The sequence below is a fragment of the Barbus barbus genome (genome assembly GCF_936440315.1).
Source record: "Barbus barbus genome assembly, chromosome: 22".
Lineage (NCBI taxonomy): Eukaryota > Metazoa > Chordata > Actinopteri > Cypriniformes > Cyprinidae > Barbus > Barbus barbus.
In genome coordinates this window covers 7,946,014-7,963,572 of record NC_136750.1, presented here as the reverse complement: position 1 = coordinate 7,963,572, position 17,559 = coordinate 7,946,014, and the positions used below count along the sequence as shown (strand labels likewise).

The 17,559-nt window shown below is 37.6% G+C and overlaps 1 protein-coding gene across 1 annotated transcript in view; it reads left to right on the top strand.

Moving 5' to 3' along the window:
- The window catches only part of LOC306888312 (unconventional myosin-Va-like), an 85,024-nt gene that overhangs the window by 12,902 nt on the left and 54,563 nt on the right, over positions 1-17,559 (top strand). Inside the window, exons 2-6 of the mRNA XM_079446527.1 lie at positions 6,890-7,000; positions 9,422-9,593; positions 9,708-9,852; positions 14,206-14,362; positions 16,989-17,132. Coding sequence (XP_079302653.1) covers positions 6,890-7,000; positions 9,422-9,593; positions 9,708-9,852; positions 14,206-14,362; positions 16,989-17,132 — 729 coding nt within the window. The remainder of the gene's footprint in view (positions 1-6,889; positions 7,001-9,421; positions 9,594-9,707; positions 9,853-14,205; positions 14,363-16,988; positions 17,133-17,559) is intronic.

Sequence of the window (17,559 nt, the reverse complement as noted above, 5' to 3'; positions counted from 1 at the left end):
CTGTATCGTGTATCTTGTCAGTGTGTGCACTTGCTTGGCCATTTGTAGTTGATAAACAGGAAAGTGGGTTCAAGCGCCAGCAGAAGGCAGTGTAATGAAGTGGTCTTTAAGAGAAGCAGTCTATCAGCGGAAGTTTAAAATCAGCTCGTAAGTGTATTTACTTGTCTCAGTGTTTAGCGCATTTGCCGTTGCTAGGAAACGCTTATTTTGTTTACTAGGATGAGAGTTGCTGAAATCGCGTTTGGTCTCGTACTGTATCGTGTATCTTGTCAGTGTGTGCACTTGCTTGGCCATTTGTAGTTGATAAACAGGAAAGTGGGTCCAGCTGAATTGAAATGATCATTTGTTGGTTTGGTATAATAAAGGTTATTATACCGCGGCAGCGGTCGCGGCAGTCGTCGTGTGAAGCCCTCTTAGTGTGAAGACCAAAGAGTGTAAAGACCATCGACTCTACCGTGCGACTCCACCGGGCAGGGACACCGGCAAGGGATAGTAGTAGCTTTTTATTTAATTTTTTCATTGATATGTTTATTATTGAAATGTTGTTGTTATATGCATGTGTTAATTTTATTTAATTTCTTTATTTTCTTAAATATGTGGGTAGATAGTATTTATAGAGTTGTAACTTTTTAGTTTTAGTTACTTTTTCTTATTTGTAAGTCGCTTTGGACAAAAGCGTCTGCTAAATGACAAAAGTAAAGTAAGTAAAAGTATTTTTAAACGAAGTAAGTCATGTTGAAAACAAGTATTCTCTGATAAAATAATCAGATAGTTTTATAATAGTTTTCTGTTCTAAACTTGTAGATTTATTTCATGCTGTCACCGTTTGAACTAAATGAAAGAAATGCATAGCGTTAATATGAAAATGGTGCTGGTCCCTTTAAAAACGAGAGCTCTGTCAAGAGCTCTATCTGCTTCATAACACAAGCAGACTAGCTAACGTTACCCCGAACTTTGCATGCCGTAGTTCACACAGGACTAGCAGAAAATGTACATTAATACACCTTTATTATATATGTAACTTAGTTTATTTTGATAGGTGAACTGTCTTTAAGAGAAAGCACTTCTGCAGCGCGTTGACAGTGTTTTCTGCTTGCCACAATAAATTGCTATTTTTCTGCACTAAACAAGTGAATTTTACCAAGATATTTTCAGAGAAGATGTTATAGAATAATAATTTAATGAAAACCCAATTTTGACAAAAAAATTGACATTCTACCTATTTTTTAAATTTCCTGAAAACGTCCCATCGCGACATCCAATGGATTTTCCTAGATCGTATCACATATTACTGCTGTTTTATGAAGCATACACACTTTAATAGAGCCACAGAAAGACAAATGTTTTGCTTAAAAATTCACAATACAAAATTTTACAACCTAGGGTGAAGTAATTCTGTACATTGACAACGATTTGGGACAAATATAATGTTATTTAATGAAAAACTATGTGAATGGCGCTCTGTGGCATGGCAGGATTTTCTGTTGGCTGCATTTAAATCAGCCTCTGAAGTCTCCCACTGTGTTACGTGTCAAAACAGACAGCACAAGGTGTTTATCTCCACCTGCAGAGGCCACTCTCGCACAGTATAATGACAGCAGACCCTCCTAAGCCACTCCATCAAAGGACGCAACCCGGAAAACTATCGGCATGCATAGCCGCGGGAATGCATTTCTGAGAAGGGGGTGGGGGGAGGACTTGCTCAACTTCATAATCAATGTATTCAACATAATCAGTGTTGTTTACGTTCAGGAGAAAGCGCACACATGCTGAATTTAAACAATGCTGATTACGTTGATTATGTTCCTGGGAAAGCATGCAGGCAACTCTTGGAGAAGAATTGTTGAATCAATTGTTATTTTTGTTTTCTTTGCGCACAAACATTATTCTCGTAGCTTTGCAAAATTGAAGTTGAGCCACTGATGTCACATAGACTGTTTTATCGATGTCCTTACTACGTTTCTGGGTCTGGGAACATTTCAGTTGTGTTGCTGTCTATGCAGGGTCAGAGAGCTCTCAGATTTTATAAAAAATATCTTAATTTGTGTTCCTAAATATCTAAATTAGTTTGAGGCCAAAGACATAGTTAATTGTTTATTAATAGTAAGAATTGGACCTTAAAATAAAGTGTGACCATATAATTTATATATGCATTAATGCTTGAGACATAATTGGTCATTCAGTGTCATTCAACAATACTTCTACTACAAATGTTAATATAAAAGATGCTAAATTCTGATAGACTTAACTTAACTAATGCGAACTAAATCTATCATAGGACACAACTTGCACTGCAGTGATAATATATCTGTGCTAAACTTATTCTAATTCAGTCACTGAAGAGTGAAATCTACCAGTGTATTAGCCGATGGCTAACAGCAGACAATACTTTGCCACAAGGGTGAAATTTAGTCGTCATATGCTAAAGATTTACTCAATGTAGAAAGTTGGTCTAAACGTTCTGCATGTTTCTGTGTTATTTCTTATAATTTATCCAAAAGATGATGATTTAATGGACAGATAAAAAACATATAAACCAGTAAATATAAACACAGCATAAATTCACCCCAATAACTTAGTTCCATAAGTCAGACAATGCCGTCGATATGGAGATGGTATGACAGTCTGTTTGTTTTCTGTCGGTTATTCTGATGTGTCAACAAAAAATGATTTTGTTAATCAGAGCAGCGGCAAACAAGGAAATGATGGAATAATTAAAAGGAATATAGAACACTACAGATAAAAATAGGTTTTGACTGTTTGTTTTTAAATTGATTTGGTAAACCCCATCTCCTCTGCTCATTCACACCTGCCCCCCAATCACCACCGAGGGCAATCCGTCACTATGGTGATGCCCATAAGACTGATTTATTGTGCATCATCATAGGTGATTCTCTAATGTTTACTAAAGAGTTCATACGGATGAGACATGTACATGAAGATGTCTATTTATTTTTCTGCATTCCAGATGAATCACTCTTTAAACAGTCATCTTATAAATCTATGTGTGCCTAGAGTTCCTAACTAGGACGAAACCCAGTTTTTGGTGATGACCATGAGTTCCAGACTTGCCTGGAACAGTCATTGCCTGCAAAGAATTCTCAACAAAATATTAAAAATGAACATTTTATTTATGATTATATTTATCTGTCCAGTTACATTTCAGCCCCTGAAAATATCCATTGTATAAAAATGTTTGTAATTCCTGTTCAACCCCATGAATTTAACTTAAAGTCTGCATTTCAATTTCATCTTGATTGCTTTATATATATATATATATATATATATATATATATATATATGTATATATATATATATATACAGTGCCCTCCATAAGTATTGTAACAGTAAAGACAGAATTGCTCTGTTGGCTGTGGAGTCAAGACATTTGCAAATATGATTAAAAGATGAATATGAAACAAAACTACAGAATGTCACACTTTATTATTGGGTGATTCAACATATACATGTTTTACCAAATAAAAAGAACAGCACTTTCATCCTACTCATTGATGTGAGCATCAGTATTGGGACAGTTGAACATAAGGCGGATATAAAAGATTAAAAGCTATTATTTAGTTGCAGATCCCTTGCACACAATCACAGCAGTGAGTCTGGGACCCATAGACATCACCAGACTCTTGGACTCCTTTGAAATGCTTTTCCCAGCCTTTAATGCAGCCAATTCCAATTGTTGCTTGTTTTGGGGAGTTTCTGCCTTTACCCTCCTCTCCAGCTGGTGAAATTCATGTTCATTTGGATTTAAATCTGGAGATTGACTTGGGCAATCTAAGACTTTCCATTTCTTTGCCCTTATGAATCCCTTGACTGAACTGGCGTGGTGTTTTGGGTCATTGTCCTGATGCAATATGAAGCACTTCCCAATGAATCTGGTGGCATTTTCTTGAATATTGGTAGGCAAGATGGTTTTGTACCTTTCCAAATTCATTCTGCTACTGCCATCATACATTAAGTCATCAGTAAAGTTGAGAGGGCCTGTTCCAGAGACAGCCATGCATGCCCATGCCATGACACCACCTCCACCATGCTTTACAGATGAGGCTGTATGCTTGGGATCATTGCAGTTCCCTTTTTTTCTCCACATTTTTGCTTTCCCATCACTTCAGTTTCACATCAGGTTCATCTTTGACTCATTGGTCCATAAACACGGTTCCAAAACTCTTCTGGCTCACCTTTGTGCTTTTTTGCAAACTCTAATCTTGCCTTTCTATTTTTGGTGCTGGTCAGAGGTTTGCATCTTGCTGTGTAGCATCTGTAATTCTGTTTCAAAGTCTCCTGAGGACAGTAGATTGTCAGAGCATCACCCCAGCTTTCTGGAAGTTGTTGTTGATTTTACAGACACCTCTTTTAGGATTCATTTTCACAGCTTTTATGATTTGTCTGTCATCAACTACTGCTGTCTTCTCAGCCGATCAGGTAGTTGTTGGTTGCTGGTGGTTTCCAAACTCTTGATTTCTCCATGCCCTTTGTTTTTGCTAGAGCTCTAACTGACTTCCTCTTTTCTTTTAGCATCCAAATTGCTTGCTTTTCTCTCAAAGTCAGCTCCCTCGTCTTCATCCTGGTTTGTGTGTGTCATCATCGAATGCAAGATTCAGAATGCAGAAGTAATGGATATAACTGATACGACACATTCCCTGCTTTTAATATCTGAAGAATTAATGCAACAGGACACAGCTAATCACTTAGAAAGACCTGAGAGGCAACTGTTCCAATACTTATGCTCACATCAGATAGAGGGATGAAACACTAAAAGTGCTGAACTTCTTAGCTGGTAAAACATCTGTGTTGAATCACCCAATAATAAAATGTGACATTCTGTAGTTTTGTCTCATATTCATCTTTTAATCATATTTGTAAATGTCTTCACTCCACAGCCAACAGAGCAATTTTGTGAAATAAATTTTGCCTCATCACCGCCGCTGTTTAAACGCCGAGTGCGCCTCTCCTCGAGAGACCGGTCTCTTCCCCGTGCATGCACGCTGGTGTCCTCGTGGGTCCAGGAAGGGAGCGTCGAGGAGGACTGCCGCACCCGTTAGGCGGCTGACGGGCCAGGATGCCGGGCCGCCGAATCCCCCAGAAGCGCCGGGAACCCAGGAGATGGACGAAGCCGCGCAAGAGACGCCGCCGCCACTCGCTCCCGGCCCCGAGAGGGGAGCGCGTGCGGCCACCGTACTCCGCCCCTTCCCTGGACCCTTCCCTGACGAACACTACCCTCCTTCACTAGCCCCGCAGCACAACGAGGACACCAGATTCCCCATTTATTTGGACACTTTTCCCCTTGGACACTTTATTTTCCCTTTTTATTGTTTAATAAAAACCTCTCCGAGGCTTGACGCCACACCCACTGTGTCTGTCGTTGGCTCCTCCCGCCACAATATATATACATATATTTTGTGTGTGTGTGTATGTGTGTATATATGTATATATGTATATATATGTGTATATATGTATATATGTATATATATACATATATACACACATACACACACACACACAAAATATATAAAGCATTTCTATGTTTAATTTCATTTTAATTTCTGTTTGCATACCGTTACTTATTTTAATTTTGTGTAGAGGCTTTTATGATCAGGCACTACAAACACTGTGTTGAGACAACACAAATATAAAATGAAAAAAAAAATGTCTTGAATATGTCATAGTATTAATTGAACAACGATATTGACAGGCGAAAAAACACTTACTTAATTAGTATTAGCCACTTAATTAGTATGAATAATTGCATCAAAAACTGAAAGCGGTATTTTCTTAATTGAGTTTTTTTATTTATTTATTTATTTAAAACTTTTTTGCTAACAGTCTAAACAAAGGATGTTCTCCATTTTTGCTATGGTATTGTGAAATTTCACTTGTATTGATACCTTTGACTTTAATATGACTCAATTTTAAAAATGCATGATCAGTTTTCTGAGGTGAAGGGCTGTGTGTGCCAGTGTGTCTGTGTGAGCCTCATACACGAATGAGTTATAATGATGGTGTGGAAAGCTGGACCATATCCCATCTGGCCCGTGTGACTAACTCTGACGTAAAACACACACACACACACACACAGAGTGAAAAACGGACCTCACTGACTCAGAAACATGTTGGAGCCAATTGGCAGAATTGATTGCTATAGCTCATCCATGCTGCTTTATTCTCTTCATATTTTCGTGTCATCTCTCAAAAGTGTTCCCAAAGTTTTTCACTTTTAAATAAATATATTTTTTTAATATATATTATATATCACAGTCTGGAGCTCTGAAATGTGCTGCTCACTTGTCATAAATGCGACTACTTTTTTTGTTTCTTTTGTCATGTTCTGTCAGTCATGTATAATCAAGATTATTGGTTGGATCTGGTTGTTCTCTCAGATGAACTGTACTGGTTGTCTTCTGTCATGAATGCATTCTGTCTTTATTATTATGGATGCAGTTATAATAGTAATGAGGCAGATTAGACAGGATGACACTGAAGATTCAAATCTCCACAGCTGTACTTTATTAGAGAAAAATGGTAAATATTATTTAAAATAATATTTGCACCACGTTTAACTAGCATAACATGGTATTTTCAACATGATACATGATTCTTTTGATTTGAATTAATATAATTTTTTTATTTTTTTTATCTATATTAATTTACATTACCCTCTGAATACCTTTAGCCTGTTTTTGAGTTCCAGTGTCATGTGATTAAATGTTTGTCTGCATCAGCTGACATGATTAGCAGCAAAATATTTTTCTTTTCCACTCTCACTCACATTCCTATATGATTAATCACAATGCCTCAAATCTGTGTTAACTAAAAATAAATATTCACTGAACAATGTGTGAGTGAGAGATATTAATTGATTAATCTGTCTGTACAGTATGCACGGGTCTGGATCCCGGATGTAGAAGAAGTGTGGAAGTCAGCAGAGCTCACCAAGGACTACAGACAAGGAGATGGAGTACTGCAGCTACAGCTGGAGGATGGAAAGGTCAGTGTGCGTGTGTGTATTAGTGTAATGAGTGTTTATAAGCCTCATCAGACTCTTTTCATTAGCATTGCTCACAGTACGATAGATTTATAGGTCTTGCTAACAATTATGTGCAAAATACTCCTGAATATTCCTTCAAACAATGACTTTAGGTCAAAATGAGTCTTAACTCTCAGTTCAGTGATCTCTGTAGGGAGTTAATGACAGTAAAAGGGGTGGTGGGAGTATTTTTATTATTTGTAGCAGGGTAAGAAATGATCTTTTCCATTAAGGGGCAATATGTGCCCCCAGGAGCAGATTTCCAGGGGCAATTATTAACTTTGAAAAGGCGATTTTTATGGCTAATGTATTTGTTTTTATGTCAAATATTTAAATTTAACGTGATTGTTAATGTTGAGTAATAGAAATATTTTTGTTTTTGTGGAAATACCACGTCAAATTCTGGTTTAAGACAAAAAAAGCTAACACGTCTATTTAAACTGAGAATAATTTATATAAAAATCGAGCAAAGAACACTGAAGCGGCCCATGACTTCAGACTAATATAAGTTATGTACTTTCACAGAAACTCCCATTATAATCACTGTGTACATTGCAAAATTAATCTCTTGCCTACATCATTTCTGCACATTGTTGTTTAGGATGATGAGATCATTTGAAAATGCAAATTCAGAATTCAGTCAGTGAGCATGCACACTAAACAAGTGACAAATCAAAACACCTCTGATTGATTGGTTATCCTGTTCAATGCTGCAAACAAATCGTGAAATGTAATCTGTGCAACATAGAAATCTAATGCAATTGACACGTTTCATTCATTTTCACATTTATCTTTAATCATAACAGCCGTAATAGATTTAGCTTGTGCAGGGACATTTTTGCCCCCTTGTCTTGAATTTGCAGGGTATTTTTTTGTTAATTTTGGTGCCATTTTTGTTTCAAGACCCATTCATTTCTGACCCTGCTTTGTAGTCATTTCTATTAATGTGGTGTATTTATCTGATGACTTTATTATCTCATTGCGCTGAATTCCATTCCATCTCTAAACTCTAAATTAAGATTCAGAGAACTAGTTCATGTGTTATTTAAAAAAGGCAGTCATGTTGATTCAAATCAATTTAATTTGTGTATATATCAGATTTGTTTATTTCAGAGATGTTTTGCGGATTTTTGACAGATCACTTCCAAACGATGATAGCATCAGAGGTCGGTAATGTCAAATTACATTGATTATCTTTTGGCTTGTGACCGATCGCAACAAGTCAGGTTTGAAAATGCTGAAACGTGAATGAGTTTTTCAATCTGTTCCTCACAAAAAACGATCGTCTGACATCAGATGATGCTGGTTTCCTTTTAAAACCCAAACTGTCATATACAGTCATGGCCAAAAATATTGGCACCCTTGGTAAATATGATAAAAGAAGGCTGTGAAAATGTATCTGCATTATTAATCCTTTTGATCTTTTATTGAAAAAAATCACAAAAATCTAACCTTTCATTGGATAATAAGAATTTAAAATGGGGAGAAATATCATTTTGAAATAAATGTTTTTCTCTAATACACATTGGCCACAATTAACGGCACCCTTTTATTCAATACTTTTTGAAACCTCCATTTGCCAGTTTAACAGCTCTAAATGTTCTCCTATAATGCCTGATGAGGTTAGAGAACACCTGACAAGAGATCAGAGACCATTCCTTCATCCAGAATCACTCCAGATCCTTTAGATTCACAGCTCCATGACGGTGCTTCTTCTCTTCAGTTCAACTCACTCATTTTCTACAGGGTTCAGGTCAGAGGACTGGAATGGCCATAGCAGAAGCACGGTTTTGTTCTCAGTGACCCATTTTTGTGTTGTTTTTGAGGTTTGTGTTTGGATTATTGTACGGTTGGAAGATCAAAACATGGCCCATTATAAGATTTCAGTCAGTCACTTATTGATTTTTTTTTATCTGTTGGTATTTGATAGAATCCATGATGCCATGTGTCTAAACAAGATGTCCAGGACCTTCAGCAGAAATATAGGCCCACAACATAAAAAATACAGCAGTATATTTCATTGTACACATGCGGTACTTTTTATCCCTGTGTTCACCATACCCATCTGGAGTGTTTGCTGCTAAAATGCTAATTTTTTTAGTTTCATCTGACCATAGAAGCCCGTCCCATTTGAAGTTCCAGTCGTGTCTGATAACTGAATATGCTGGAGTTTGTTTTTGGATGAGTTAGGATCATTTTTCTTGAAGCCCTCCCAAACAACATGTGGTGATGTAGGGGCTGTTTGCCTTTCTTTTTTTTTAAGGTATTCTGACCCTGAGACTCAACTATTTTATGCGATTCTCCAGCTGTGGTCCTTGGAGAGTCTTTAGCCACTTTTTGGCCATGACTGTAATTTGTTATGCTGTGAATTGTGTTATTCAGGAACTGGAGTACAAATTGGACCAGAAGACAAACAACTTACCACACCTCCGTAACCCTGATATCCTGGTGGGAGAAAATGACCTGACAGCTCTTAGTTACCTTCACGAGCCTGCTGTGTTACACAATCTGAAAGTGCGCTTCATTGATTCCAAACTCATCTACACATACTGCGGTAAACACACACACACATACAAGACATATACACTTAATTTGTCTAGAATTATTGAGCTTTTACTTTTTTTTTAAACAATAAAAAAATTACTGTTTTTTTTATTGTTTGACCCAGGTATTGTTCTAGTCGCTATAAACCCATATGAGACTCTACCCATCTATGGAACTGACATCATTAATGCGTACAGTGGGCAGAATATGGGTGACATGGACCCTCACATCTTTGCAGTGGCAGAAGAGGCTTACAAACAGATGGCCAGGTGGGATTGAGCAAATTAAATTTAATTAAACTGTCGCTGCTTGGTAGCTACCTGGATAAGGCCCTAATATACTCATGGTGAAGATCAGTTTTTATTTTTTGCTCAGGGGTAAAAACATGTTTAATTTACCAAAACTGATCCAATGTCTATTATCAGTAGTGTAGATATCAAGCACATTTCAAACAAAAGTCAATTTCAAACCAAGCAGTTTTCTATGGTTCAGTGTGGCAAATTCGCATAATTGAAGCCGATGCAAATTTCACACAGAATTCTTGATTGTGTGGATCTGCCGAACACAAGGAAGATTTTCTGAAGATTGTGGGAAACAGAGCAGTTCTGGGGCACCATTGATTTCCATAGTATTTTTTTTCCTACTATGGAAGTCAATGGTGCCCCAAACAGCCTGGTTACAAACTTTCTTCAAAATATCTTCCTTTGTGTTCGGCAGAACAAAGAAATTCATACAGGTTTGGAACTACTTGAGGGTGAGTAAATGATGACAGAATTTAAATTTTAAATTAAAATTCTGTCATTAATTACTCACCCTCATATCATTCCAAACTTGTAAGACCTTCGTTCATCTTTGGAACACAAATTAAGGTATTTTTGATTAATTCCGAGAGATTTCTGACCCTCCCAGAGACGGCAAGGATCCTAACATGATCATGGTCCAGAAATGTAGTAAGGACATTGTTATAATAATCCATGCGACATCAGTGGTTCAACCGTAATTTTACGAAGCTATGAATAACTGACTGGGCAAACACTTTTTCACACAGGGCCATGTGGGTTTGGATTTTGGTTTCCCTGCATAAAAAAAACCCTTCATTTAAAAACTGCATGTTGTGTTTACTTGTGTTATCTTTGATTAATATTTAACCCTCTGGGGCCGACAAACGCGTATACGCGTTTTGTGGCAGATTTTCCTGATAAGGCAGAAATGAGCTTGAATTACTCTGCCATTTTTGATCGTTCAGAGAAGAGCAATACACCATTCGAATCTTTAAGGGGTCTACTTTTATTTGTATTCACTCAAAATAACAACTAAACTTTGTGCTTTTGAAGAATAAAGAAAACAAACAGGGTGCGCTCTCTGTCTTCTCCGTCTCCGCAATCTGTTTTCAGAAACGCGTCACTAAAATGAAGTGTAACTCAGCGAATACTCAACACACAGACATGAGTTATATCTATAGAAAGCTTGAAGTGTCTTCTTTCAAAAGAAGTAAAACAAATATTCTGTGATGAAGTAATCCGTATGAAACCAACACGATGTTCAGTCTGTCCCGTCTAACTCATTATTTTTAATGGGATCCCACCCCCTCGTGTTCACATGTAAATAACCATGTGATCCGCACGCATGGAGACGCCCAACATAAACAAAGGGTCAGGAGTGAAGAGTTCATCGCTGCTATACTGTTCGTTTCTGGAAGACGCGCTGAGTAAAGGCTGGATTTCCCTCAAACTAAGAGCAAGAGTTCATCAAGTAGAGAAGATCGATCTGACGAGTAAGTAATGTTTATGTTTTGCATTAGTTAACGTGTTATTGTGACATAAACTTGAACACATTACTAGTTGGGTTTTTCCCAAACTACAACACGATGAATGCTAAGCATATAAGAAAGTTTAGACCATGTTTATTATTAATAATGTGTTCACAAATATATTTTGATAGAGTGCTAAACAATAACAATTAGTTCTCAGATATAAAATATATTTTTTTATAGTACGAAGTACATCCTTTTATAGTACAAAGCATGCGTGAGTCTATGACTGCAGAATCATATCTTCTATACTATAAAATCATACTGTCACGGTTCACCCATCCGCGGTCTCTCTTTGTCCCGTGGTTTGTCATGTGTGTGCGTGCTGTACGTGTGGGGGCGTGGCCGAGCCATCATCCGCTCACTTCCCTCAGCTGTGCCTCGTCAATCGCGCCAGCTGTTGCTCATTTCCCGTGGCCTTAAATACTCACCTCTTTCTCCTCTCCGCTGTCAGATCGTTCCTGGATGTCTCCCTGCTACAGTGTCTCCACTTCTTCATCTCGTCGTCGGTGGATCTGTTTGGTGTTGTGGATCGGAGTTCGTGTTGGTGTCGTCGTGTCCTCATCCCGTGTCTGGAGGTTTGCTGTCACTGTCGGTTCCTGTCTTCACCACCACTCCACTTCACTGTGTGCCCATCCAGTACTGTGTCACTCCATTCCTCAATCCTGTCGGTGTCTCACTTCATCTGTAAAATAAACTCTGTTTCACTTGCATACTGTTTCCTCATCTCTTCAGCCGACCATGACACATACATGATGTTCAGGATGGCTATATAACTACAAAATCATAGTTGGGTTTTCCCCAAACTATAATTCCTGACTAAAATGTTTGAAATCCTGATATAAACATGCTCACAAATGTTTTTTATTTTTTTGGTTGTTTGTATTTTATTGAATCAGACACCTGCACCACAAATGATGAATCCTGCTGACTTTCAGTCTCTTCCAACTGGTTTCCTCTGAGAGCGCTGCACCAACATCAGAAGTTCAACTACACTGATATTCTATGGTAAAACAAGATCCTTGACTACTGATAATGATTTTTTCTTCTTGAATCCATGGAAAGTAGCAGAAACACTTAAATAACGCGTAAATATCAGGTATGATTTACCTGTTTCACTTGTTGAACAGAATCTGTTGCAGGAATGACTCAAAGTCTGTTCACATCTCTGTGGTTAGATCAGTGTGCACAATAATGTGTCTTTTGACATTCATTATGTATGTTTTGATTATACTGTGTTGTAAATAAAATAAAATAATTTTAAAAACCCATTTTTTTCAATCTCTTCACATTCTCTCTTACCTGCCTCAAAGTCACAGTCACACTGATGGCCCATTAGCAGCCTTTAGGGGAGGGCCCTTTGTCTCTCAGGTGAAAATTACCACTCCCTCACATATTGGCTTTCAATCACAAAACATGTCTTTAAAAATTTAAATCTTGTATTGTTTTCTGTGAGCAAATAAACAAGATGATTTTCACATAATTTTGAAGCAAAAATTCTAGGCTACAAGATCCAGTTCTCAAATGTCTTGTGAACAATTGTTCTGTATGTGTTTTATGGTCTTATTTCAGTGACTTAAAAATTTTAGTTTTTCACTAACCACGCATAAACGTTGATTTCTCAAAAACACAATCATGTACATAAATGCTGCTAACATATTATTGTAGCCCAATAATAGTTTGTGCTGTTTACAGTGTTATTAGACTTTAGCCATTTAGATTTTTATAAGCAACTGAAAAAAGCACAAATGTCAGGGCATGTCGAAAGTTCTCCAGGCCCCCAAAACACCCTCAGACCCCAGAGGGTTAAATTTGTTTGATGATCTGAAACATTAAAGTGTGACAAACATGCAAAAAAATCAAAAATCAGGAAGGGGGCCAACACTTTTTCACACCACTGTATCTGCAAACGGTGCTGCTGACACAGAACAGCATACGTCGTTAGAAACTTCATTTTCAGCTGTAAAGCAGCTCCCCAGTATGTTCATGTTTTTACTTGTGTCTGTATTTATCATAGACCAACTGCAGTTTGAATGGGTATTGTGATCCAAACATGAATTTCTTCATTCTTTGGAACACAAAAGATTTAAAGAATGTTAGACCACCAAGAATAGAGCCCATTGAGTTTCATTGAATGGACAAAAAACCCTTAAACATTTTGCATAATATCATTTTTTTTTTTGTGCTCCACTGAAGAAAGTCATACAGGTTTGGAATGGCATAAGGTTGGTTAAATGACAGTCTTTTCAACTTTAGGTGAACTATCTGTTTAGGTAAAGTATGTTCAGTGAAACTGTGCTTGCATTGCATTACAAAGCATTCACATTTGCAAAGAGTATGTCTCTGGTTTTACTGTCAGTAGTCAAGTGTGTGAGTATATGCTATACTGTTCAATCTGAAGAGAAGGTTTGTAGGTCAGGATGTTGCTCACTGTAGCCCAGCCAAAAATAGACCAGCCACGGTAATGTTTCTCTCGCTCATTTTCTTGGGTCTCGCTTCTTCTCAATGCAGCTGCAATGGTTTCCACAACTGGACCTGTCTGTCTGAAAATTTCATTTGTCCTCAGTCCTATAACCCCAGAACACCATAGGAACCACTCACAACACTTAGCAGCTGAGTGACAGCCATCCAGAAACCCTAGTAACCTCCAGCAATGCCCTATCATTGTGTAGAAACAACTTTAGTTCTTTTTAGTTGGATAGTTTTGCAATAGTTTTAGATGGACAAACACCACTCACATTTTCTTCTTCAAAAAAGTAGAACTTATTATTTTTTCCTTTCATTTATCTTGTGTTCTTTTCACATCATTCAGGGATGAGAGGAATCAGTCCATCATTGTGAGTGGAGAATCTGGAGCAGGGAAAACTGTTTCAGCCAAATATGCCATGCGTTACTTTGCTACGGTCAGTGGCTCTGCCAGCGAAGCCAATGTGGAACAAAAAGTTCTGGCATCCAACCCCATCATGGAGGTGAGTTTTTCCTGCATCACTAGATAAGTGCGTCATTCTGGACTCAGTACTGAGACTTGGGCTGTTTGTTTTTATGAAGGGCTTTTAATAATACAGACATTCATATCTCAGAGAGCCAAACCCCTTGGGCTGAGAGACTAAGAGCTCACTGGCTGAACATGAGTGTCTTGTTCAGAGCATTATATTTGCCCTTCACTGCATGGTCCTCACCTCCCCAGGGCTCATTTCCCTCGGAACAGCAGCAGAGAGAGTGTGCATATGTGTGTATGAGTACTCGCATATGTATTAGTGTAAATTTAGTATTAACATGAAACCTCATAGGACCTTCTCTGCTGTCCTCAACTCAAATTTTTTTCAGCATACTTAAAAACATACACAATCACTGTTTCAGAAACTATTTCATATAAACTTTAGGATGCTAAAGCATCATAGGAACTCCAGATGTGAATGCACATAACTGATTATTTAGTGTTTATGGCAGTATTCCATATATCCTTCACAGACAAAAGCAGAAAAAGTGCTGATTAAACAGTCAAATTATTCATTCCATACTGAAAATTACCAATAAAAATTATTTAAAAATTTTTCAAATGGGCTGTTGTACCTCGTTTATGTTGTGCAATGCAAGACAAGTTTCAACTTATTAGAATATGGTACAAATGGGCTAAAGGCACACTTTAAATGTAAAATAAATGTAATGAAAACAGTTACACTTGTGTGTTGCGACATTACTCTCGGACCCAGTTTAGTCAGCACAGCATTGTCTTTTAGTTCCAATCTTTCTGAAATCCTGCGTCAAATTATGCTTTGTTTGTAAACAAATCAGCTGTAAAATTAAGTTACCAAAGGACCAAGTTCTCACTGACGCGGTCTGGAACTTCATTAAAAATAAAGTTCATCCAGTCTTTCCTAATGTTGGGATCAGAAGGAAGGCAATGCAAAGACTTGTTGTCTTCGGGGCCATCTTTATTGTTTGGTTTCTGCATAGACCTGCACGTTGGTCTCTCTCATAAACACTACATGCACAAATCGGTGGGTGGGGCTAAACAGGCAGTGATGTAGAAGCAGACGTTGATCTTCTTCTTTGGAGGTGGTGTTTAGCCACACTATTACATCATAGATTAGAACATTCCAAAAGCTGTCGGTTTGACAGACTGCCTTCAATATAAGCTATTTTTAGACTAACAAGAACGTTTTGAGTTCTGAAACTTACAGGATGTTTTTATGATGTCTTAAATGTCAAAAGCCTCATTCAGACTGTCAGCCCAAATCCGATTTTTGTGCAAATCCGATTGAAATCCAATCATATTTAAATAGTCTGAACAGCAACGAACTACATGAAATCCGATTTGTGCAAATCCGTTTCAAGCTACATTCGTATGTGGTTTGGTATCCTATTCAAATCGCATTTCTGGAAATCCGTTTCAGTCTGACCGGTCTGATCGGATTTAGCGTAGCTTTTTCACGTCCTCACGCCGCGTAAAACGTAAACACGTCAGACGTTTTTGTAGAAAACATGCTAAACATCTTTGCAGAAACAAGCTCGTGTAGTTGCGAAGTGCAAGTCAATTGGAAAAAAACTATATACTGCTAGCATACATACCTCTTTGTGTTTTGAAAGTAGCGGAGACAAAAAAATTAAATAAAGCAAAGTATCGGAGACCGCAGCACGGAATTCCAAACACATTCCAGCTTCCTGCGTTTCTGCCGCTGCCTCACAAGACGAAATATAATACTACAGCACAACCGCGACGGGATGATAACATCTGTATTGCAAACTGTATTGCTGTTACTGTTGTTTTTACCGTAGGCATAACAACGCAGCGACATTACCATAGAAACCAATGCACATTCAGTAAAAACGAAAGAGCGCTTATGGACACACAAATCGGATGTGAACAGTTGCGATATGCTGTGTGGACAGTCAGTTATTCAAATCAGATTCCTTCTGGATATGTACAAAATCGGATTTTTGCTGACAGTCTGAACGAGGCTAAAAGGTCAAGGGCATTTTGGTTTCTTAGTTCATGACCCCTTTAAAGAAAATCTGTCTTTCACTACTCCCATAATATACGATTGCTGAAACAATGTGTATTGTCTTATTGAGCACTGATGGAGCAATACATTTTGTGGTAAAATAAATAATAAAAGTTTATTTATGTATTTTTTACACATAATATAACTGTATGAGGTGGTACAAATACTTAAGCTAAAATAATAATATCAAAACAATTACTTCAGCAAAGTTTGTACCATATTATCATTAAGTTTCATGATGTATGACCTAAGCTTGTTTAGTCAGATTAATGAATTTGTGCCTTATAAGGATGCTGCTCATTCAGAAGCTCGCTACTTGCTGATTCTGATAGTGTTCATCACCAGGTTTCTGCTCTGTGGGGGAGGCGGTATCAACTTCCTGACCTGCTTTTGAGACCCAGAGAGGCAACACTGTGTGTTGTCTCCCACACACATGATCTTGCTGTCCCTGTGTTTTTAATCAATAACCTCTCTGTGCGCTCCTTAAACTTTTAACCCTGTCCTCTTCTGTCAAAAAAAAAACAAAGAAACTCATAGGTCAGTCTGGTACTTGCACTCAAACTGATGTCTTTTCTCCACTCATTTCTAGTCCATCGGTAACGCCAAGACCACCAGAAATGACAATAGCAGTCGTTTTGGGAAATACATTGAGATTGGCTTTGATAAGAAGTATCACATTATTGGCGCGAACATGAGGACATATCTATTGGAGAAATCACGTGTCGTATTTCAGGTAAGGAACAAGCATGCATAACATATATATCAAGCCCATTTTCCACTCTCTCTCTCTCTGGCATTTAAAATTAAACGGCTGTTTGCTACTGTACCTTTAAAACTTGACTTATGTCTGGATTGCCTAAACTTTTTAATTAAATGAGTAATTGTGCCTTTGATATAGTATGTGGAATTAAATACTATTGATATATAAATTTGGGTGGTCATATGTTAATGTATTGTCAATTTCTCAGTTTATTTTTCTTTTAATAAACTGGGGGATTTTGAATGATTGGTAGAGATCTTTTTCATTTCAAAAGAGCAAAGCAAATCCATTTAACAAAGGTACACAGATATGAATGTTTAAAAATCTATCTAGAATGGTAGTGGGAAGACCATGGAAATTCTGTGCCTTTCAGATGGAAATGCTGATTTCTCTCTCTGCC